General features: G+C 36.9%; 1 protein-coding gene across 8 annotated transcripts in view; it reads right to left on the bottom strand.

Annotated features, from left to right (window-relative positions):
* Window positions 1-448: 448 nt before the first annotated feature.
* Window positions 449-23,635, bottom strand: part of LOC146449105 (cubilin-like) — a 132,777-nt gene continuing 109,590 nt past the window's right edge. For 7 of the 8 annotated variants that reach the window (XM_085102014.1, XM_085102016.1, XM_085102019.1 and 4 more), the window contains 8 exons: window positions 17,849-18,226; window positions 15,415-15,765; window positions 13,225-13,602; window positions 7,148-7,498; window positions 6,322-6,699; window positions 3,941-4,291; window positions 1,799-2,176; window positions 449-588 (listed from right to left, as the gene is read on the bottom strand). In XM_085102014.1, coding sequence (XP_084958140.1) covers window positions 1,824-2,176; window positions 3,941-4,291; window positions 6,322-6,699; window positions 7,148-7,498; window positions 13,225-13,602; window positions 15,415-15,765; window positions 17,849-18,226 — 2,540 coding nt within the window. In that variant the 3' untranslated portion in view covers window positions 449-588; window positions 1,799-1,823. The remainder of the gene's footprint in view (window positions 589-1,798; window positions 2,177-3,940; window positions 4,292-6,321; window positions 6,700-7,147; window positions 7,499-13,224; window positions 13,603-15,414; window positions 15,766-17,848; window positions 18,227-23,635) is intronic. The other variant, XM_085102015.1, reaches the window with a different exon arrangement.

Below are 23,635 nucleotides of genomic sequence, written 5' to 3'. Positions count from 1 at the left end.
AGTTGATTTCTTCTGTGTTCTTCAGGGCAGCCAGTAACACTCAATGCTATTTACAATCCATGGCAGTGGGTACACACTGAATAACATTTATTGTAAATTTTTGATGATGTCTATAATGCTTTGAAAAATTCTTTCGGCATTTAAGTCCTCCCCATTTCTATGTACTAACAATACGTTGCAACGAGTCAAACATGTATAATATGATGAAGACAAGTGACTGTATGGGACAAGGTTTACCTGAGTCATAAGTAATGGCCGTGTAAGAGGCATTCAACCCTGAGAACTGCTCAGTAAATGTAGAGAATATCACTTGAATTGAATTCCCCACAGAGTACACTGGAGAAGGAACAGACTGACCATACAGCTGAAATGGCTGTCTGTTATCATCTGAAGCTACATTTGTGATGGTGACACGAGCAGTGTATGGAGATCGATCCAATTCAAAACGGTGGAAAGTCAGTTTGATGATGTAGCCACTAGGAACTGTGATATTCCAGATACATCTGCTGTATTGAGGGAAGTTGTTTGGAAAGTTTGGACTCGCAAAGAATCCACTTGATCCTGTAAGAATGTCTCCAGATCTACAAGCTGCGAAGAAAAGCGAACGTATGAACGAGCTTTATTTGTTCAAAGAGCGCCGGGATAACTCTATCCAGTGGATAAGTCGCTCTCCAGGGAATAAATGTATTTGTTAGAGTTCATTTTATCTGCCGGATTGCGATTTATCCACTGGATGTAGTATTCGCTCCTTGTCGTAGTAAGCACAAACTAGTAGATGTTATTGCCTTAATAAGCACCAGAATTCAGGCATTTAAGCCCTCAGTTCCAGACGACTTGTATTTTCAAAAGCCTTTTAATGATTCCTTAACTACATTGCCGTTCATAGCCACTATGGTTTTCTTATTTTGATTATATGGTCTCCTCGGTGTTACAGTGTTTGTAGAGAAGGAATTAAATTCTGTCAACGAAATAACTTATAATATATTTTTTTTATTATTTTGTCTTCAATTTCTTTCGGCTTTTCCACGCATATTTCAACGAACATTTGTACCACGTGCTCGTTTGCAGTAAACTGCTTTTGGTTCTGCCTCGGTTTCTTGTGTCATATTTGATGTCTTTGTAGGTTTTTAGATTTTGTTGATCGCCAACTATTTGTTTTTTCTTATTTCTGTATTTATTCCTTGATCTTTAGTTTCTCAGCTTTCTGTGTAACAATTTTCTTCCCGTTTGTACACTGCAAATATGGTTTTCTAATTATTATGCTGGACACTGCAAGGAAACTGCAATATAATTACGAGAAAAAGAGAGCAAAATAAAGACGATGAAAACAAACAAAAAATACCAGTTAGACCCTTCTTTTTAAAGAAAGGGACTTATGTTCAATTCCTTTATACAAAGTAACTAAATCTTGTAGCCATATCTATTTCGAGAACATTTGGTAAATTTGAATCACGATTGTATTGTTAAAGCCGTGTTTCCATCTCTTGCTGTGCATCAGAAAAAAATCAGAAAAATGTATGGCGTGTCTTTTTATTATTTTATTTTAAAGCAACTATCCTGAAACTTAACACTCGCCATTCTCGAGCTCTCCGTAACTAAGTTGGATTTTTAATGATGCGGACCACAAAGCCGCGTACGCTTTTACGCTTTTTTGTGGACAACCTTTGTCGAAACAGCTGTATACAACAACTGCTAATGCGCTCATAATAATTTACGGGAAAATAGTCCTTGATTAATGCTTCGCAACTTGTCACAGCAAATAAGAATTTTGCTCTTCCCCACCTTTTTTTCTACTCACCAGAGATTGTGGCAGTGTCGTTTGCTTAAATATAAATTGCCTTAAATCCACGATAATACTTGCTGTGACTACCATCAGACACAAACAGCACCGTCAGGCTCTTAGACTTCGAGTGATATCTTACTGATCTACGGTAACCACATGTTCTTCCATCATTGTGACCATCAGAAAAGAGGCCATTTTGAACTTTAAGATAATCACAAGTGCATTTTTGTCCGCAACGTTGAATGCCCATGTCTTCGATCATCATCACGACCCGGTTTCCTTTACCTGCTATGATTTGCCAGCGGCATTCCTGGTAGTCTGGGTAATATCTGGGATAGAAGGGACTGGTGATGACTCCTGATGTCTCATTCAGGGTTGTCATATTTGGGCAAACTGGTTGAAAAAAGAAAACAACTGGATATGAATTTCATGTAAATTCTTAACCAACAGACTCTAAAGTTGGTGTGATCTATTTTCGTCAAAAACAGGCCTTAGTTGGACTAAATGAGTATTAATTAAATTTTTTCGTACTTTTCTTTAATCGGTTTCCAAGGTTAAAACATTTGCCTACGAAATACCTTTCGGAGGCTACGATCAAAAATTATTATGTACAGTATTCGAGAAATTTGACGGAAAGAAAACGACGGGTCATTTTTTTTGGCGATTAATTGACAAAAAATCCCTCTTAAAGTGCCTATGAAGCGAAAATTGCTTTTGTGTAGTTATAAAATTTGCACTTTAACATGTACGATTCCGAAGTTTTAGTGTACTGGGGTAAAACTTGTAGATTTTACAAACGCTCAAAGTTGGGCTATTTTGCTTTCAAAAATGGTCAGAGGACTGGGTCGAGTTTTATGCTGAATTTCAAGTTGTGACGTCACGTTAGTGCCAAAAGTTTGTTTACTTTCATTCCGTTCTTGCCGCCGAATAGGATTGTAGAAAGAGAAAAGCATGTCTAGCGATTCTGTGAACGATCGATTCTGGCAACTCTCTTTGTTATGGACGCCAGCAACGCAATATCGCCCTCGCTGTCGCTTATCTTTCTTCTCTTCCGCCATGATGAATTGCAATTCTTGGCACCAACGTGACGTCAGCGGTTATTGTCACCTGGCATTTTGGCCGCGCGATTCGAATACCATTTTTGAAGGCAATATAGCCCAACTTTGAGCGCTCACAAAATCAGCAATTTTTACCCCAGCAATCTCAAACTTTGAAATCCTGTGTTTGAAAGGGTAAATTTTATATCTACCTAAAGACAATTTTCGCTTCATAGGCACTTTAACATTAATGCGGTTAACTTTAAGAAAAAACTACACGAAGCGCTACTTAAGGTTCTGTCATTTGAGGATACCTATGTTGACGTGTCTACCCTGATCTCTAAACTGTTGCAATATTGATTACTTATAACCATAAACCGCCAGTGTATATCATATACATATATATGTCTTTATTTATTTATTTATTTATTTATTTATTTATTTATTTATTTATTTATTTATTTTTTTATTCATTTGTTTATTTCATAAAGTAATCACTTTATTCTCTAAGTATATTCTACTCCCTTATTAATATCTTCTTCTTGTCTTACTCTGCCCGCCTCGACTAGCTTTCGCTACCCGCGGTCCATTTCATTTCTCTGTATTTATAAATTTAATGTATTTATGAATTTCATGTACACTTACTGATGACATAATAAAGAAAGAAAGAAACCCATACAACGCAAGCGTTAAATACATACATAACTTGCAGGAGGAAGTACCCTTGGACCAGTTTTTAGGATTTTCACCTTCTCTAAGCTTTGCCATCATACTATTGAAAATCACAGTCAGGGTTTCTTAGAAAAGAGGAATATTTAAACAAACCTGTCAGACAAACTAACAAATTACATCAATTTATTTTACAGATTTTCGACTACATTAATTCCTCCTTTACTCTTCAGACAGCCACTAACACTCAATGCTATTTACAATCCATGCCAGTAGGTACACAGTGAATAACATTTACTGTAAATGTTTGACGATGTCTATAATGCTTTGAAAAATTATTTTGGCATTATATTTTGAAGTCCTCCCCATTTCTATATAGTAACAATACGTTGCGACAAGTCATATAACAATAATATGATGAAGACAAGTGACTACATTGAAAAAGGTTTACCTGACTCATAAGTAATGGCCGTGTAAGAGGCATTAAACCCTGAGTGTTGCTCAGTTAATGTAGAAAATATCACTTGAATTGAATTCCCCACAGAGTACACTGGAGAAGGAACAGACTGACCATACAGCTGAAATGGCTGTCTGTTATCATCTGAAGCTACATTTGTGATGGTGACACGAGCAGTGTATGGATATCCACCCAAATCAAAACGGTGGAAAGTCAGCTTGATGATGTAGCCACTAGGAACTGTGATATTCCAGATACATCTGCTGTATTGAGGGAAGTTGTTCGGAAAGTTTGGACTCGCAAAGAATCCACTTGATCCAGTAAGAATGTCTCCAGATCTACAAGCTGCGAAGGAAAGCGAACGTATGAACGAGCTTTAGTTGTTCAAACAGCAGACAACTCTATCCGGCGGATAAGTCGCTCTCCAGGGAATAAAATGTTTTGGTTGGAGTACATTTTATCCCCTGGATAGCGATTTATCCACTGGATAGAATTATCCGCTCCTTGTCATAGTTAACACAAACTAGTAGATGTTATTGCCCTAATAAGCACCAGAATTCAAGTATTTAAGCCCTCAATTTCAAACGACTTGTATTTTCAAAAGCGTTTTAATGATTCCTTAACTAGATCGCCGTTAATAACCACTATGGTTTTCTTATTTTGATTATATACTGTCCTCAGTATTACATTGTCTGTACAGAATGGATTAAATCTTGGGGATTCTGTCAAGGAAATAAGTTATAATATTTGTTTTTATTATTATGTCTACAATTCCTTTCAGCTTTTCCACGCATATTTCAACGGACACTTCTTCCACCTGCTCGATTGCAATAAAACACTTTTGGTTCTGCCTCCGTTTCTTAAGTGATATTGATGCATTACTGATTAGTAGGTTTTTGGATTTGTTGATCGCCAACAATTTTTTTCTGTATTTCTTGATTTTTAGTTTCTCAGATTTCTGTGTGAGAATTTTCTTCTAATTGTTATGCTGGACACTACACAGGAACTGCCATGCGCGCCACGAATAAGGTATAATTACGAGACAAAAAAAGCAAAAAAAGGCGGGGGAAAAACAAACAAAAAAATACCAGTAACACCCTTCTTTTCAAAGAGGAGTCTTATTTTCAATTCTTCTCTACAAAGAAACTAAGCGTTAGGTTTGATAAATTTGAGCCACGATTGTATTGTTAAAAGTAGTTAGTTCCATTCTCTTGCTGTACATCAGAAAACATCAGAAAAAATGTATGGTGTGTCTTTTAATTATTTTATTTTAAAGCAACTTTCCTGAAACTTAACACTCAGCAACACTCGCCATTCTCTAGCTCCCCATAACTCTGTTTGTTTGTTAATGATAGGGAACACAAACTTCATACTTCTCGCCTAAAGTTAGGAGAGCTGCTTGTGATTTTAAGGAAAGCTCTCGTTCTTCAAATTCATTTATTTTTAACCACTATCTTAAAGTGTGTCTTTATAAATCTTTTTGAAAGCATTTTAAGAAAATTCTATTTTGATACACTGTAGTTGTTGCTTGTTCTCTTCCTTTTGATAATTTAGTATATTATATCAAAATTATTGATTAACTTTCCTGTAGGTTATGCAGCCTTTTTACTCAATAATCTGTCTTACGTTTTAACCTTCTGTCAGTTTTCTCGGCACATAATCCCCAACAAAAAGTGCAGCAAATTTTGAATAGTGTCATATCTAACTTATAAAAGATTTAAAACATATTTTCGATTTTTTTCCATTTTTGTTACTAACGAAACATAAAGGTACACTTTTCCATGTGTTACTAAATGGAAGAAGTTAGCATTTTGTTTACTAGTCCATAGATTTATAGGAACAAGAATGAAACTGACGATAGCCTTTTGCAGTGCCGATAGAACGGAAAATGGCAGGGAATTATTTCAAGTTTGTCTGGTCAATAACATCTTGTGAGTGATTCTAGATCTGCCGTCACTGAAGAGGAGAGAAACATATCGTAAAGAAAAGATGAACTTCATTATACCAGTAACGCAGTCATTTTTAATGTAAGTTAATTTAATGTAGCAGGACTAATACGAAAGGGTAAAAGCGACAACCGTTTACCTACGATCTCATTGTTCAGTTGCCTCATCAGTAAATGAACAACGCAATCGCCAAAAGTTAGTTTGCATCCTGACTAGCTTCTACTTCGTCTTAGATTTTACTAACATCTTACGTTTAACTGCGCTACATTAATTTTCCATATATTTTAACGCTAATATACAAGGACTGCTAATGCCCTCAGAATAATTTGCGAGGAAATGTTGGTTTTTTTATTCATTGCAAGTTTTCAAAGCAATCAGAATTTTGCTCTCCCCTTCCTTATTTTTATTTATCTATTTTTTTCTACTCACCAGGGATTGAGGAAGTATGGTTTGCTTGAATATAAGTTGCCTTAAATCCACGATACCACTTGCTTTGACTACCATCAGACACAAACAGCACCGTCAGGCTCTCAGACATCGAGTAATATCTTACTGATCCACGGTAACCACATGTTCTTCCATCATTGTAACCATCGGAAGAGAGGCCATTTTGAACTTTAAGATAATCGCAAGTGCACGTTTGTCCGCAACGTTGAATGTACATGTATTCGATAATCATAACGACGTGGTTTCCTTTACTTGCTGTGATTTGCCAGCGGCATTCCTGGTAGTCTGGGTAATTTCTGGGGTAGAAAGGACTGGTGATGACTCCTGATGTCTTATTCAGGGTTGTCATATTTGGGCATACTGGATGAAAAAACAAAACAAAAACTAGACGTGAATTTCGTGTGTATTTCAACAACACTCCCTCAAGTGTACTCGGGTCATGCAACTTTTGGCCTGATCTAATATTGTGAACAGACAAGGCACACTTACCATTTGATTTCCATGTTGCAGATTTTGGAAAGGTAGATGCTTTATTAAAACTATAAATCGCAACCCGAGGGTTGAATTATATAGTTGATTTCTTCTGTGTTCTTCAGGGCAGCCAGTAACACTCAATGCTATTTACAATCCATGGCAGTGGGTACACACTGAATAACATTTATTGTGTGTTTTTGATGATGTCTATAATGCTTTGAAAAATTCTTTCGGCATTTAAGTCCTCCCCATTTCTATGTACTAACAATACGTTGCAACGAGTCAAACATGTATAATATGATGAAGACAAGTGACTGTATGGGACAAGGTTTACCTGAGTCATAAGTAATGGCCGTGTAAGAGGCATTCAACCCTGAGAACTGCTCAGTAAATGTAGAGAATATCACTTGAATTGAATTCCCCACAGAGTACACTGGAGAAGGAACAGACTGACCATACAGCTGAAATGGCTGTCTGTTATCATCTGAAGCTACATTTGTGATGGTGACACGAGCAGTGTATGGAGATCGATCCAATTCAAAATGGTGGAAAGTCAGTTTGATGATGTAGCCACTAGGAACTGTGATATTCCAGATACATCTGCTGTATTGAGGGAAGTTGTTTGGAAAGTTTGGACTCGCAAAGAATCCACTTGATCCAGTAAGAATGTCTCCAGATCTACAAGCTGCGAAGAAAAGCGAACGTATGAACGAGCTTTATTTGTTCAAAGAGCGCCGGGATAACTCTATCCAGTGGATAAGTCGCTCTCCAGGGAATAAATGTATTGGTTAGAGTTCATTTTATCTGCCGGATTGCGATTTATCCACTGGATGTAGTATTCGCTCCTTGTCGTAGTAAGCACAAACTAGTAGATGTTATTGCCTTAATAAGCACCAGAATTCAGGCATTTAAGCCCTCAGTTCCAGACGACTTGTATTTTCAAAAGCCTTTTAATGATTCCTTAACTACATTGCCGTTCATAGCCACTATGGTTTTCTTATTTTGATTATATGGTCTCATCGGTGTTACAGTGTTTGTAGAGAAGGAATTAAATTCTGTCAACGAAATAACTTATAATATATTTTTTTTATTATTTTGTCTTCAATTTTGTTCGGCTTTTCCACGCATATTTCAACGAACATTTGTACCACGTGCTCGTTTGCAGTAAACTGCTTTTGGTTCTGCCTCGGTTTCTTGTGTCATATTTGATGCATTAGTAGGTTTTTAGATTTTGTTGATCGCCAACAATTTTTTTTCTTATTTCTGTATTTATTCCTTGATCTTTAGTTTCTATGCTTTCTGTGTGACAATTTTCTTCCCGTTTGTACACTGCAAATATGGTTTTCTAATTATTATGCTTGACACTGCAAGGAAACTGCAATATAATTACGAGAAAAAAAGAGCAAAATAAAGACGATGACAACAAACAAAAAATACCTGTTAGACCCTTCTTTTTAAAGAAAGGGACTTATGTTCAATTCCTTTATACAAAGTAACTAAATCTTGTAGCCATATCTATTTCGAGAACATTTGGTAAATTTGAATCACGATTGTATTGTTAAAGCCGTGTTTCCATCTCTTGCTGTGCATCAGAAAAAAATCAGAAAAATGTACGGCGTGTCTTTTTATTATTTTATTTTAAAGCAACTATCCTGAAACTTAACACTCGCCATTCTCGAGCTCTCCGTAACTAAGTTGGATTTTTAATGATGCGGACCACAAAGCCGCGTACGCTTTTACGCTTTTTTGTGGACAACCTTTGTCGAAACAGCTGTATACAACAACTGCTAATGCGCTCATAATAATTTACGGGAAAATAGTCCTTGATTAATGCTTTGCAACTTGTCACAGCAATAAGAATTTTGCTCTTCCCCACCTTTTTTTCTACTCACCAGAGATTGTGGCAGTGTCGTTTGCTTGAATATAAGTTGCCTTAAATCCACGATAATACTTGCTGTGACTACCATCAGACACAAACAGCACCGTCAGGCTCTTAGACCTGGAGTGATATCTTACTGATCTACGGTAACCACATGTTCTTCCATCATTAAAACCATCAGAAAAAGAGGCCATTTTGAACTTTAAGATAATCACAAGTGCATGTTTGTCCGCAACGTTGAATGCCCATGTCTTCGATGATCATCACGACCCGGTTTCCTTTACCTGCTATGATTTGCCAGCGGCATTCCTGGTAGTCTGGGTAATATCTGGGATAGAAGGGACTGGTGATGACTCCTGATGTCTCATTCAGGGTTGTCATATTTGGGCAAACTGGTTGAAAAAAGAAAACAACTGGATATGAATTTCATGTAAATTCTTAACCAACAGACTCTAAAGTTGGCGTGATCTATTTTCGTCAAAAACAGGCCTTAGTTGGACTAAATGAGTATTAATTAAATTTTTTCGTACTTTTCTTTAATCGGTTTCCAAGGTTAAAACATTTGCCTACGAAATACCTTTCGGAGGCTACGATCAAAAATTATTATGTACAGTATTCGAGAAATTTGACGGAAAGAAAACGACGGGTCATTTTTTTTGGCGATTAATTGACAAAAAATCCCTCTTAAAGTGCCTATGAAGCGAAAATTGCTTTTGTGTAGTTATAAAATTTGCACTTTAACATGTACGATTCCGAAGTTTTAGTGTACTGGGGTAAAACTTGTAGATTTTACAAACGCTCAAAGTTGGGCTATTTCGCTTTCAAAAATGGTCAGAGGACTGGGTCGAGTTTTATGCTGAATTTCAAGTTGTGACGTCACGTTAGTGCCAAAAGGTTTGTTTACTTTCATTCCGTTCTTGCCGCCGAATAGGATTGTAGAAAGAGAAAAGCATGTCTAGCGATTCTGTGAACGATCGATTCTGGCAACTCTCTTTGTTACGGACGCCAGCAACGCAATATCGCCCTCGCTGTCGCTTGTCTTTCTTCTCTTCCGCCATGATGAATTGCAATTCTTGGCACCAACGTGACGTCAGCGGTTATTGTCACCTGGCATTTTGGCCGCGCGATTCGAATACCATTTTTGAAGGCAATATAGCCCAACTTTGAGCGCTCACAAAATCAGCAATTTTTACCCCAGCAATCTCAAACTTTGAAATCCTGTGTTTGAAAGGGTAAATTTTATATCTACCTAAAGACAATTTTCGCTTCATAAGCACTTTAACATTAATGCGGTTAAAGTTCTGTCATTTGAGGATACCTATGTTGACGTGTCTACCCTGATCTCTAAACTGTTGCAATATTGATTACTTATAACCATAAACCGCCAGTGTATATCATATACATATATATGTATTTATTTATTTATTTATTTATTTATTTATTTATTTATTTATTTATTTATTTATTTATTTATTAATTGATTCATTTGTTTATTTCATAAAGTAATCACTTTATTCTCTAAGTATATTTTACTCCCTTATTAATATCTTCTTCTTGTCTTACTCTGCCCGCCTCGACTAGCTTTCGCTACCCGCGGTCCAGTGTATTTAGTTAAATAAGTTGCATTTCTCTGTATTTATAAATTTAATGTATTTATGAATTTCATGTACACTTACTGATGACATAATAAAGAAAGAAAGAAACCCATACAACGCAAGCGTTAAATACATACATAACTTGCAGGAGGAAGTACCCTTGGACCAGTTTTTAGGATTTTCACCTTCTCTAAGCTTTGCCATCATACTATTGAAAATCACAGTCAGGGTTTCTTAGAAAAGAGGAATATTTAAACAAACCTGTCAGACAAACTAACAAATTACATTAATTTATTTTACAGATTTTCGACTACATTAATTCCTCCTTTACTCTTCAGGCAGCCACTAACACTCAATGCTATTTACAATCCATGCCAGTAGGTACACAGTGAATAACATTTACTGTAAATTTTTGACGATGTCTATAATGCTTTGAAAAATTATTTTGGCATTATATTTTGAAGTCCTCCCCATTTCTATATAGTAACAATACGTTGCGACAAGTCATATAACAATAATATGATGAAGACAAGTGACTACATTGAAAAAGGTTTACCTGACTCATAAGTAATGGCCGTGTAAGAGGCATTAAACCCTGAGTGTTGCTCAGTTAATGTAGAAAATATCACTTGAATTGAATTCCCCACAGAGTACACTGGAGAAGGAACAGACTGACCATACAGCTGAAATGGCTGTCTGTTATCATCTGAAGCTACATTTGTGATGGTGACACGAGCAGTGTATGGATATCCACCCAAATCAAAACGGTGGAAAGTCAGCTTGATGATGTAGCCACTAGGAACTGTGATATTCCAGATACATCTGCTGTATTGAGGGAAGTTGTTCGGAAAGTTTGGACTCGCAAAGAATCCACTTGATCCAGTAAGAATGTCTCCAGATCTACAAGCTGCGAAGGAAAGCGAACGTATGAACGAGCTTTAGTTGTTCAAACAGCAGACAACTCTATCCGGCGGATAAGTCGCTCTCCAGGGAATAAAATGTTTTGGTTGGAGTACATTTTATCCCCTGGATAGCGATTTATCCACTGGATAGAATTATCCGCTCCTTGTCATAGTTAACACAAACTAGTAGATGTTATTGCCCTAATAAGCACCAGAATTCAAGTATTTAAGCCCTCAATTTCAAACGACTTGTATTTTCAAAAGCGTTTTAATGATTCCTTAACTAGATCGCCGTTAATAACCACTATGGTTTTCTTATTTTGATTATATACTGTCCTCAGTATTACATTGTCTGTACAGAATGGATTAAATCTTGGGGATTCTGTCAAGGAAATAAGTTATAATATTTGTTTTTATTATTATGTCTACAATTCCTTTCAGCTTTTCCACGCATATTTCAACGGACACTTCTTCCACCTGCTCGATTGCAATAAAACACTTTTGGTTCTGCCTCCGTTTCTTAAGTGATATTGATGCATTACTGATTAGTAGGTTTTTGGATTTGTTGATCGCCAACAATTTTTTTCTGTATTTCTTGATTTTTAGTTTCTCAGATTTCTGTGTGAGAATTTTCTTCTAATTGTTATGCTGGACACTACACAGGAACTGCCATGCGCGCCACGAATAAGGTATAATTACGAGACAAAAAAAGCAAAAAAAGGCGGTGGAAACAAACAAAAAAAATACCAGTAACACACTTCTTTTCAAAGAGGAGTCTTATTTTCAATTCTTCTCTACAAAGTAACTAAGCGTTAGGTTTGATAAATTTGGGCCACGATTTTATTGTTAAAAGTAGTTAGTTCCATTCTCTTGCTGTACATCAGAAAACATCAGAAAAAAATGTATGGTGTGTCTTTTAATTATTTTATTTTAAAGCAACTTTCCTGAAACTTAACGCTCAGCAACACTCGCCATTCGCTAGCTCCCCATAACTCAGTTTGTTTGTTAATGATAGGGAACACAAACTTCATACTTCTCGCCTAAAGTTAGGAGAGCTGCTTGTGATTTTAAGGAAAGCTCTCGTTCTTCAAATTCATTTATTTTTAACCACTATCTTAAAGTGTGTCTTTATAAATCTTTTTGAAAGCATTTTAAGAAAATTCTATTTTGATACGCTGTAGTTGTTGCTTGTTGTCTTCCTTTTGATAATTTAGTATATTATATCAAAATTATTGATTAACTTTCCTGTAGGTTATGCAGCCTTTTTACTCAATAATCTGTCTTACGTTTTAACCTTCTGTCAGTTTTCTCGGCACATAATCCCCAACAAAAAGTGTAGCAAATTTTGAATAGTGTCATATCTAACTTATAAAAGATTTAAAACATATTTTCGATTTTTTTCCATTTTTGTTACTAACGAAACATAAAGGTACACTTTTCCATGTGTTACTAAATGGAAGAAGTTAGCATTTTGTTTACTAGTCCATAGATTTATAGGAACAAGAATGAAACTGACGATAGCCTTTTGCAGTGCCGATAGAACGGAAAATGGCAGGGAATTATTTCAAGTTTGTCTGGTCAATAACATCTTGTGAGTGATTCTAGATCTGCCGTCACTGAAGAGGAGAGAAACATATCGTAAAGAAAAGATGAACTTCATTATACCAGTAACGCAGTCATTTTTAATGTAAGTTAATTTAATGTAGCAGGACTAATACGAAAGGGTAAAAGCGACAACCGTTTACCTACGATCTCATTGTTCAGTTGCCTCATCAGTAAATGAACAACGCAATCGCCAAAAGTTAGTTTGCATCCTGACTAGCTTCTACTTCGTCTTAGATTTTACTAACATCTTACGTTTAACTGCGCTACATTAATTTTCCATATATTTTAACGCTAATATACAAGGACTGCTAATGCCCTCAGAATAATTTGCGAGGAAATGTTGGTTTTTTTATTCATTGCAAGTTTTCAAAACAATCAGAATTTTGCTCTCCCCTTCCTTATTTTTATTTATCTATTTTTTTCTACTCACCAGGGATTGAGGAAGTATGGTTTGCTTGAATATAAGTTGCCTTAAATCCACGATACCACTTGCTTTGACTACCATCAGACACAAACAGCACCGTCAGGCTCTCAGACATCGAGTAATATCTTACTGATCCACGGTAACCACATGTTCTTCCATCATTGTAACCATCGGAAGAGAGGCCATTTTGAACTTTAAGATAATCGCAAGTGCACGTTTGTCCGCAACGTTGAATGTACATGTATTCGATGATCATAACGACGTGGTTTCCTTTACTTGCTGTGATTTGCCAGCGGCATTCCTGGTAGTCTGGGTAATTTCTGGGGTAGAAAGGACTGGTGATGACTCCTGATGTCTCATTCAGGGTTGTCATATTTGGGCAAACTGGTTGAAAAAAGAAAACAACTGGATATGAATTTCATGTAAATTCTTAACCAACAGACTCTAAAGTTGGCGTGATCTATTTTCGTCAAAAACAGGCCTTAGTTGGACTAAATGAGTATTAATTAAATTTTTTCGTACTTTTCTTTAATCGGTTTCCAAGGTTAAAACATTTGCCTACGAAATACCTTTCGGAGGCTACGATCAAAAATTATTATGTACAGTATTCGAGAAATTTGACGGAAAGAAAACGACGGGTCATTTTTTTTGGCGATTAATTGACAAAAAATCCCTCTTAAAGTGCCTATGAAGCGAAAATTGCTTTTGTGTAGTTATAAAATTTGCACTTTAACATGTACGATTCCGAAGTTTTAGTGTACTGGGGTAAAACTTGTAGATTTTACAAACGCTCAAAGTTGGGCTATTTTGCTTTCAAAAATGGTCAGAGGACTGGGTCGAGTTTTATGCTGAATTTCAAGTTGTGACGTCACGTTAGTGCCAAAAGGTTTGTTTACTTTCATTCCGTTCTTGCCGCCGAATAGGATTGTAGAAAGAGAAAAGCATGTCTAGCGATTCTGTGAACGATCGATTCTGGCAACTCTCTTTGTTACGGACGCCAGCAACGCAATATCGCCCTCGCTGTCGCTTATCTTTCTTCTCTTCCGCCATGATGAATTGCAATTCTTGGCACCAACGTGACGTCAGCGGTTATTGTCACCTGGCATTTTGGCCGCGCGATTCGAATACCATTTTTGAAGGCAATATAGCCCAACTTTGAGCGCTCACAAAATCAGCAATTTTTACCCCAGCAATCTCAAACTTTGAAATCCTGTGTTTGAAAGGGTAAATTTTATATCTACCTAAAGACAATTTTCGCTTCATAAGCACTTTAACATTAATGCGGTTAACTTTAAGAAAAAACTACACGAAGCGCTACTTAAGGTTCTGTCATTTGAGGATACCTATGTTGACGTGTCTACCCTGATCTCTAAACTGTTGCAATATTGATTACTTATAACCATAAACCGCCAGTGTATATCATATACATATATATGTATTTATGTATTTATTTATTTATTTATTTATTTATTTATTTATTTATTTATTTATTTATTTATTTATTTATTTATTTATTTATTCATTTATTCATTTGTTTATTTCATTAAGTAATCACTTTATTCTCTAAGTATATTTTACTCCTTTATTAATATCTTCTTCTTGTCTTACTCTGCCCGCCTCGACTAGCTTTCGCTACCCGCGGTCCAGTGTATTTAGTTAAATAAGTTGTATTTCTCTGTATTTATAAATTTAATGTATTTATGAATTTCATGTACACTTACTGATGACATAATAAAGAAAGAAAGAAACCCATACAACGCAAGCGTTAAATACATACATAACTTGTAGGAGGAAGTACCCTTGGACCAGTTTTTAGGATTTTCACCTTCTCTAAGCTTTGCCATCATACTATTGAAAATCACAGTCAGGGTTTCTTAGAAAAGAGGAATATTTAAACAAACCTGTCAGACAAACTAGCAAATTACATTAATTTATTTTACAGATTTTCGACTACATTAATTCCTCCTTTACTCTTCAGGCAGCCACTAACACTCAATGCTATTTACAATCCATGCCAGTAGGTACACAGTGAATAACATTTACTGTAAATTTTTGACGATGTCTATAATGCTTTGAAAAATTATTTTGGCATTATATTTTGAAGTCCTCCCCATTTCTATATAGTAACAATACGTTGCGACAAGTCATATAACAATAATATGATGAAGACAAGTGACTACATTGAAAAAGGTTTACCTGACTCATAAGTAATGGCCGTGTAAGAGGCATTAAACCCTGAGTGTTGCTCAGTTAATGTAGAAAATATCACTTGAATTGAATTCCCCACAGAGTACACTGGAGAAGGAACAGACTGACCATACAGCTGAAATGGCTGTCTGTTATCATCTGAAGCTACATTTGTGATGGTGACACGAGCAGTGTATGGATATCCACCCAAATCAAAACGGTGGAAAGTCAGCTTGATGATGTAGCCACTAGGAACTGTGATATTCCAGATACATCTGCTGTATTGAGGGAAGTTGTTCGGAAAGTTTGGACTCGCAAAGAATCCACTTGATCCAGTAAGAATGTCTCCAGATCTACAAGCTGCGAAGGAAAGCGAACGTATGAACGAGCTTTAGTTGTTCAAACAGCAGACAACTCTATCCGGCGGATAAGTCGCTCTCCAGGGAATAAAATGTTTTGGTTGGAGTACATTTTATCCCCTGGATAGCGATTTATCCACTGGATAGAATTATCCGCTCCTTGTCATAGTTAACACAAACTAGTAGATGTTATTGCCCTAATAAGCACCAGAATTCAAGTATTTAAGCCCTCAATTTCAAACGACTTGTATTTTCAAAAGCGTTTTAATGATTCCTTAACTAGATCGCCGTTAATAACCACTATGGTTTTCTTATTTTGATTATATACTGTCCTCAGTATTACATTGTCTGTACAGAATGGATTAAATCTTGGGGATTCTGTCAAGGAAATAAGTTATAATATTTGTTTTTATTATTATGTCTACAATTCCTTTCAGCTTTTCCACGCATATTTCAACGGACACTTCTTCCACCTGCTCGATTGCAATAAAACACTTTTGGTTCTGCCTCCGTTTCTTAAGTGATATTGATGCATTACTGATTAGTAGGTTTTTGGATTTGTTGATCGCCAACAATTTTTTTCTGTATTTCTTGATTTTTAGTTTCTCAGATTTCTGTGTGAGAATTTTCTTCTAATTGTTATGCTGGACACTACACAGGAACTGCCATGCGCGCCACGAATAAGGTATAATTACGAGACAAAAAAAGCAAAAAAAGGCGGTGGAAACAAACAAAAAAAATACCAGTAACACACTTCTTTTCAAAGAGGAGTCTTATTTTCAATTCTTCTCTACAAAGTAACTAAGCGTTAGGTTTGATAAATTTGAGCCACGATTGTATTGTTAAAAGTAGTTAGTTCCATTCTCTTGCTGTACATCAGGAAACATCAGAAAAAATGTATGGTGTGTCTTTTAATTATTTTATTTTAAAGCAACTTTCCTGAAACTTAACACTCAGCAACACTCGCCATTCTCTAGCTCCCCATAACTCTGTTTGTTTGTTAATGATAGGGAACACAAACTTCATACTTCTCGCCTAAAGTTAGGAGAGCTGCTTGTGATTTTAAGGAAAGCTCTCGTTCTTCAAATTCATTTATTTTTAACCACAATCCCAAAGTGTGTCTTTATAAATCTTTTTGAAAGCATTTTAAGAAAATTCTATTTTGATACGCTGTAGTTGTTGCTTGTTGTCTTCCTTTTGATAATTTAGTATATTATATCAAAATTATTGATTAACTTTCCTGTAGGTTATGCAGCCTTTTTACTCAATAATCTGTCTTACGTTTTAACCTTCGGTCAGTTTTCTCGGCACATAATCCCCAACAAAAAGTGTAGCAAATTTTGAATAGTGTCATATCTAACTTATAAAAGATTTAAAACATATTTTCGATTTTTTTCCATTTTTGTTACTAACGAAACATAAAGGTACACTTTTCCATGTGTTACTAAATGGAAGAAGTTAGCATTTTGTTCACTAGTCCATAGATTTAAAGGAACAAGAATGAAACTGACGATAGCCTTTTGCAGTGCCGATAGAACGGAAACTGGCAGGGAATTATTTCAAGTTTGTCTGGTCAATAACATCTTGTGAGTGATTCTAGATCTGCCGTCACTGAAGAGGAGAGAAACATATCGTAAAGAAAAGATGAACTTCATTATACCAGTAACGTAGTCAATTTTTAATGTAAGTTAATTTAATGTAGCAGGACTAGTACGAAAGGGTAAAAGCGACAACCGTTTACTTACGATCTCACTGTTCAGTTGCCTCATCAGTAAATGAACAACGCAATCACCAATTTTCCGCTGGCTTTTACAGCACTCGTATGGCAGAAGAAAGGAACATGTCGAGAAAGTTAGTTTGCATCCTGAATAGCTTCTACTTCGTCTTAGATTTTACTGACATCTTACGTTTAACTGCGCTACATTAATTTCCACATATTTTAACGCTTGTATACAAGGACTGCTAATGCCCTCAGAATAATTTGCGAGGAAATGTTGGTTTTTTTATTCATTGCAAGTTTTTACAGCAATCAGAATTTTGCTCTCCCCTTCCTTATTTTTATTTATCTATTTTTTTCTACTCACCAGGGATTGAGGAAGTATGGTTTGCTTGAATATAAGTTGCCTTAAATCCACGATACCACTTGCTTTGACTACCATCAGACACAAACAGCACCGTCAGGCTCTCAGACATCGAGTAATATCTTACTGATCCACGGTAACCACATGTTCTTCCATCATTGTAACCATCGGAAGAGAGGCCATTTTGAACTTCAAGATAATCGCAAGTGCACGTTTGTCCGCGACTTTGAATGTACATGTATTCGATGATCATCATGACCCGGTTTCCTTTACTTGCTTTGATTTGCCAGCGGCATTCCTGGTAGTCTGGGTAATTTCTGGGGTAGAAAGGACTGGTGATGACTCCTGATGTCTCATTCAGGGTTGTCATATTTGGGCATACTGGATGAAAAAACAAAACAAAAACTAGACATGAATTTCGTACGTGTGTATTTCAACAACACTCCCTCAAGTGTACTCGGATCATGCGACTTTTGACGTGATCTTATTTCGTCAACAAACAAGGCACACTCTCTATTTGACTGTCAAATTTATATTGATTTCTCTTGTAGTTTTAAGTGATCTTTCGAAAAAAAGCTTAGTCTCGGCTCAAGTCAATTATTGCAAAAAAGTTCATTATAGTTTCTTTCCAAATTCGAGTTTACTGTAAATCAATTCAAACATCAGTCACGCACCCAAAGAGTTTGGACAGTCGTCACTATTCCCAATTTTATTGACAAAATTAAACAATCTGAAAAGTTAATACCAGCTTGAACAGGAAAAACTACTAAATGCTTTATTGAATGCTCACAAGTAAGGACTGTCATAAAAGACAATTTCGATTACTTGACTCTTTTTTCTAAAAGCCGTTTTGCTATAGGATCATTCGACGCGATTTCTTTAGCGCTGGAAATGCAAGGATAATCTTAGGTTCCCTCGCCACTTCTTTTCTATCTCTTGTACTTTAATCACTGTAACTTTGTTACCATTGTAATCATTGTAATTTGTTAATCATTAGAAGTTAAAGGGGCGGTATCATGGGAGATCGATGGGAGATATCATGATTTTTGGGCAAAATTCACTAAATTTAAACTTTGAGCACTGTGTTAATTAATTTCTCAATCGCTAATTCAAAGAAATATCAATAATGATTCTAAGATGAAAGGTTGAACCAAAATATAGTGCAACCAGCGAGTTTTGGTGCGTTACAACAGCGGAATTTGAAAACGTCCGCCAGGCGTTTTCAAATTTGAATCCCTCTCTATCTTGGTTATCTGCCGGCGAAAATATCCTTGGATATAGTTCCTTTGCATTCTGAGAGTCTTTTAATGGAATTTTGTCGTTATATCTTGGCTGCTAGCAACCGAATAGCGTCTTTCCGATTTTCGATGTGTAACTAAAAATAGCGTGATACTGTCCCTTTAATTGTGTGTGGCAAATAAACTAAATTAAAAAAATAAACAAATCTGTAGATATTAACGTCAGTTGCATTTTCAAGGCAGATATTGATGAATTTTATAGCTGAAGGTATGGCCGGAAACGACGCGGCACTCAATACTACCTTGTCTGTAGACTTCTTCAAAATCTGTTTTCGTGGAGTCCGATCCAGTCGGGCAGAAAACGACTTTCTCGCCCGTTTCTCGCCTCGTGAGTCCGTAGCTTGTTGCTCACATTCGAAAACATAACATAAGAAGTCAACTTGTGGCAATTCTTTCTCGTCTTGAGCATGGTATTTTCCTTCTTTGTAATACTGACAAGTCTTCTGTGAGGCCTAATTGGAAATTACAAGATCGTTCTGGCCAGTCACGTCTGTAACTGAGAATTCAGACCGTCGATCTCACAAGTTACAGCAACCTCGTCAGGCATGATAAACAGCACCAATGCAAAGTGGTATACGATACATACCCCTATAACTAATTATGTCCAGTCAAGCATATTTTGATTTTCTTAACTAAACTAAAAACACTTTCAGACCTCAGTAAGTAAAGTATTAATCGGATTAACCGCCCACCTCGAATTATTAAAGCGCCCACCCTGAAAGCCCAAAAATGCAATAAGCGCCAACCCCCACCCCCTTCCTGACGAAAAAAAAAAATTCTGTACTAGCCCAACGTGAAGCAAGAGGAGCGTCAGTTGTGTTCCAAAATTGGTTCTAGTTACGGTAGTGAATGAACTTTTATATTATTTTGTGGCTTGTTTATGTTAGCTTTACATTTTTTTTTTGTATCGTTGAAGCGAAATACACTTGTTATCCCTTACTTGCCATTCTCTAAAAATGCCCTCGCTTGCTGAAAATTTTGGAAAAATAATAAGCACCCACCTCAAATAAGCGCCAAACCGCATGGGCCCAAATTTAAGTAAGCTTCCAGGGCGGTTAATTGAATAAATACGGTACCCATTCGAAAATTAACACCTCAAGATGTTTTGTTGAAAAGCTCGGACAACCAAAACCGTTATAGGTGGTTTTTACCTCACACATCGTCACGCAAGGGAAAAAATAAAATCCTCAATCATTCAATAGATTAAGTGAGGAAATTGATATGTTGTAGAAGAGTGATACATAAACAACGTGTGAAAGCCACAGGGCTGTGCGATATCTCCCAATCAAGTTATCCGAGAAAATGTACCACGGAAAATTACAGAGTTTAGTATGAGACGCCATGTTGGTGCCCCGTCTGATGATGGGCACCAACGTAGCGGCCGGAAACCAGCAAAACATCTGGAGTTTACCTTGGCTATTTCAAAGCCTTTCTTCTCTCTGCTGAACTATCGCACATTGACATTAACGCTTCTATTACATGTTAGCTTATCAGACCTAAAAAAAACACGAGACGGATCGATGTTTTCATGTACGTGACATGTTTAGAGCAGCAATCCTTCTGTCACGCACTGCGCAAAAATCTAAAATTCAATCTGCTCTATTTTCAAAACAAAGAATGCTATCCCGCTGAAAACAAGCAAGCCGATGGAAATTTAGATTTTCTCATATGTGATGAAGATAAAAACCCAAAATTGTGTTTAGTTAAGAATTTCAGTTTTTTATGACGTCATGTGAAAACCAAGAATATTTAAAATTCTTTTGTACCCTGTAATAAACTGGTATAACCCCAGGAATGTTCGTCGTACAATCCTTTGTCAACAGTACTAGTTGTGTAGCAAATATGACGCCAATACGTAAACTTGCTAATTCAGTGGTTTTGCAGTAGGAGCAGATCAGGCAATTTCTGTAAATTCTGGGGTAACTTTCGCCGCAGATTTATAAAGAGCTGTTCAAGTGCCCATATCGGAAATTTTTTTATTTTCTTATCTGAATCTAAACATCATCTTAAGAACTTCAGTGAAAAAATTTTTCGATTTGCATAAAACGCGAATTTTTTATGAATTTTATAAGACGTTCAAATTTGCCGCCATTTTGGCCCACCATTCGCATTAGTCTCCTCTCGGTTTAGCAAGAGCTGTGACGTAGATTCAGGAACACGTGACTTCAGCCTTTCTCTAGACCCACTGAAAACAAGTCGCGGTATTTCTGCACGTTTCTCGAAAATGCCGGAAAGATGTGTTGCAGCGAGATGTGGAAACATCAAAGACGAAGCGAATGGAATAAGCACCACATGCTCGCAAAGACTGAGGAGGCGAAAGAAATGGATCGATTTTATGCTGAAGCGGAGGAAGATGTGGACGCGCGCCTGGAAAGACCTCGTCCTTGTGCTCGATAGACTTCAATGACGAGGATTTCACAAGGCTGATGAATTCAGGTTTAAACTTAAAACGTGAACTGAAGTAGGATGACATCGCGTTTGTGTTTATCCTTTAAAACAGCTAAGCGAAAGGAAGACGAAGACCAAGAGCCACCTTCGAAGAGGAGCAGGGAAAAGCGAATGGTAAGCTTTCGATGCTGAATATTCACACCCCCTTGTGACATTCTAAGCGTTGTAACCTTCCGAGGTTTATAGTTTGACCTCACTGTTAACTCAGTCGCAGGTTTTATAAAATATGGCGTAATTGTTTTGGTATATATTCTCATAGATCGTGAGATCCGCGAAGTTTCGTTGAGACCAAGCTCTCAAAAAATACTAGCACAAATGCTACCACTGATGTAAATAGATCGATGCGAGAACATTCGCACTCGGCGAACACAGAAAACATTGTAAACCACGATGTAGATAGGGTAGATAAACTGCAGCCAGAATTCAACGACCTCAAACAAATATTGTACACACGTGTGTTGCAGAATTCTGCAAACAATAAAAATGTTGAAAAGTATAACAGCGTTATCTCTGAAAACCTAACCACCACAACGGGGGTTCAAAATAAAATTAGGGCACAAAACAAATAACAAGCGCAAAGGGCGCAGAAAAAAATTGGCTAAAAAACGGATTGAGACACAAAGAGAAAAACACGAGAAATTCATGAAGAATTTTTGAAACAAACAACTTAGCGACAGCCTGTTAGCGTTATTTCTAAAGGGCTCAAATTTGTCCCGACACCGGTGACAGACACGAATTACATTAGACGCCAACTCTTGTTAGACTTCGAACATTTCGCAAGACGTATGCGCCTAAAAGATACAATGGATTTCGTAAACTGTGGGACAGTGATAAAAAGGAAATTAACCTGTTCATTGGACAAGCTAACAACTTCCATCCTACAATTAAATTTACAGCCGAAATTTCAGAGAACGAGACAAGCTATTATTATCACAGTTCAACACGTGTCCTTCCTGTAGTTCCGCGAGAACAACGCTTCCCAATTGTCTTCGAGTTCCTTGCAGCAGTAGCACTCGCTGATATTTGCTAGCAGATCACGGCTACAGTTACCACAAGTACATCTACATGGAAAATAATTCGTTCGAATGTATGTGAGTACTTGGCCATAGTTTTGACAGATGATATCATAATGAAGAGCGCGTATGCAAAATGCAAGGTGAGAACTTTACCATCCACTAACACGCACTCTATTCTCCAAGCGTTTCGTTAAATCTTCCTCGAATCGTCGCTTCTCCTCTTGTTCCTTGCGATATCTTTTGAGCCATTCTTCGTCTGCTATCGGCTCGTCCACGTACGGTTCGAGTGTATCATCATCTTCACACGTATTACTTGTTTCGTGGACGCCATCTATCGCCTCGACTTCGACGCTTTCAAATTCGTCCTAGCTGCTTTCTTCCGCGGTTTGCCCACTTTCCGTGTCACATAAGTTTTCTGCCATGGAATATATTTATTTGGAGCTAAGTTTTTCCTTCCTACCGGTGAATCTGACGATTTTCTTTCTGCCTCGAATGTACTTTACTGAAGGTCAAGTGAGTGCATAGACTCGAGAGTTCCTGAATGTACGTCACAGACCATGTGACGTTGCCCTATTGTGAGCCCGTCGGCATTCTCATCAGCGGGGCGGGTGGACCGCAATAAAATAGGATTTTAAAGATTTGTAAAATTCATAAAAAATTCGCGTTTCATGCAAATCGTAAAATTTTTTCTCGGACGTTCTTCGCGTAATGTAAAGATTCAGATGAGAAAATAAAAAAAATTCCGTTATGGGCACTTTCAGTAAAAAGCATTCTCTTGGGGGTCGCAGTCACGTGACAGCTGTACTCTTACCCCCCAGCCCAACATCCCCCCTCCCCTTCTCGGCATTATATTGTCGAAATTTTGAATTAAATTAAACGATTGTCCTGGGAAAAAAAGCAAGTTAGTAATTTTTCTTTCATTTTCCAAATCCAGTAAGCTGAAATCACATTGTGCCATTCTGTTTAACTTCCATGAAGGATAATCTGTAAGTCAATTTACCTGAATCCTAAGTGATGGCCGTGTAAGA

Source organism: Pavona decussata, unplaced genomic scaffold, assembly GCF_977016875.1.
Source record: "Pavona decussata unplaced genomic scaffold, jaPavDecu1.1 SCAFFOLD_642, whole genome shotgun sequence".
In the NCBI taxonomy this organism is placed as follows: Eukaryota; Metazoa; Cnidaria; class Anthozoa; order Scleractinia; family Agariciidae; genus Pavona; species Pavona decussata.
Note: the sequence above shows the minus strand (reverse complement) of the source record. Positions and strands in the feature narration are given on the sequence as shown.